At 42.4% G+C, this 1,377-nt stretch overlaps 1 protein-coding gene across 1 annotated transcript in view; it reads left to right on the top strand.

Annotated features, from left to right (window-relative positions):
• Nucleotides 1-406, top strand: part of LOC101850749 (aquaporin-10) — a gene marked incomplete in the record, with an annotated part of 29,869 nt that extends 29,463 nt beyond the window's left edge. Inside the window, 1 exon segment of the mRNA XM_013087532.2 lies at nucleotides 181-406. Within this exon segment, the coding sequence (XP_012942986.2) occupies nucleotides 181-287 (107 nt within the window).
• Nucleotides 407-1,377: the final 971 nt, after the last annotated feature.

Here is a 1,377-nt window from a genome sequence, read left to right as displayed (position 1 = left end):
GTTGTTGCTGTTGACCTCTTGAACGAGCACTGTACTGTGTTGCCACCCAGATCCTCATGCTAACTAATATTCTCTTGCGACCCCCCACGCCCCCTCCCCCACCCAAATCCCACCCCATCCAACCCACTCAACCCAACAACCCCATGCCTTCATTGCCATCACCCATCCTTCACCTCTCAGGTAACACATTCGGCATGAACTCTGGTTACCCCATCAACCCAGCCCGGGACCTGGGACCTCGCATCTTCATCACCATCGCTGGGTGGGGGAGGGAGGCGTTCAGGTGAGTGACGGCTACTACAGGAGGTACAGGAGGAGAGGATCAATGGATCAAGGAAGAAAGACAGAAAAGGGAAAGAAGGAAAGAAACAAGGATCGAAGCAACAAACAAAATGAAAAGATTAATGCAAGAAATGAAAGAAAAAATGAAAAAGGAGGAAGAAAAAAGAAAGGAAGAAAAAAGAAAGGAAGAAAATAGAAAGAAAGTCAAAACGCAAGAATAAAAGAAAGAAAGAGAGAGAGAAAGAAAGAAAAAAAAATAAAGTATGTTAACGGGAAGAAAGATCAAATTTTAAATATGCGTTAATTAGGAATAAAAAATATTGGCTCTTCAATGAATTATACTTTCCCATTCTATGACAAATGAAACTGTAATGATACACGTAATACGGTGAAGATGACCTGCTGAAAAGAATTCATAAGCAACGATGCAACCTTATTCTTTTATTTTTTTTCTTTCTTTCTTTCATCATTTTTTCTTTTTCATTTTTGTTAAAGGCAACCGTCCTAAATAAAAAAAAGGTGGAAAAAAGACCCCAAAAAAAGAAGAAAAAATAAACCCGCCCGTCTTATCTTGGTCTTGATTCTTTCTCAGCTGCAGGTTATCATCCCCGTGTCACGTGCACACCCGACTGTTCTGCCATGTAAAATAACCCCATCCCAAATTTCGTCCGCTATTTCGTCCATTCCTCTCACCTCTGCCTCTCTCCCCTTTCAACCCTTTTTTCGTGTTCGTCCCTTTCTGAAATTTCCGTCAAATCCGTATCTCCTTCACCCCCTCCTTCTCCCCCTCCCATCTCCCTCCGAGCGCCTTTTCCATTTTTTGTCTTCTTTTTCTTTTCAAAATCACCCCCCTCTACCTTTTCCTTCCCTTCCAAAACAAAACAAAACACAAAAAAAAATAGATACAAAGAAACAAGCCTCTTCTGTTTTTGTCCTTTTAATATTTAATAATCTCAACTCTACTTTTCCATTCCTTCCCAACCCATCCCCCTCTCCCATTACCCCCCTCTCCCGATAACCCTCGCCTCACTCCCCATCTTCATCTGTCCCCTACTTTCGACCCTTCCTCTCCCTACCCCCTATCACTACTGCCCT

Source organism: Aplysia californica, unplaced genomic scaffold, assembly GCF_000002075.1.
Source record: "Aplysia californica isolate F4 #8 unplaced genomic scaffold, AplCal3.0 scaffold00599, whole genome shotgun sequence".
NCBI classification, from domain to species: domain Eukaryota; kingdom Metazoa; phylum Mollusca; class Gastropoda; order Aplysiida; family Aplysiidae; genus Aplysia; species Aplysia californica.
The sequence above is the reverse complement of the archived record's forward strand: the minus strand, read 5'-3'. Positions and strand labels throughout refer to the sequence as shown.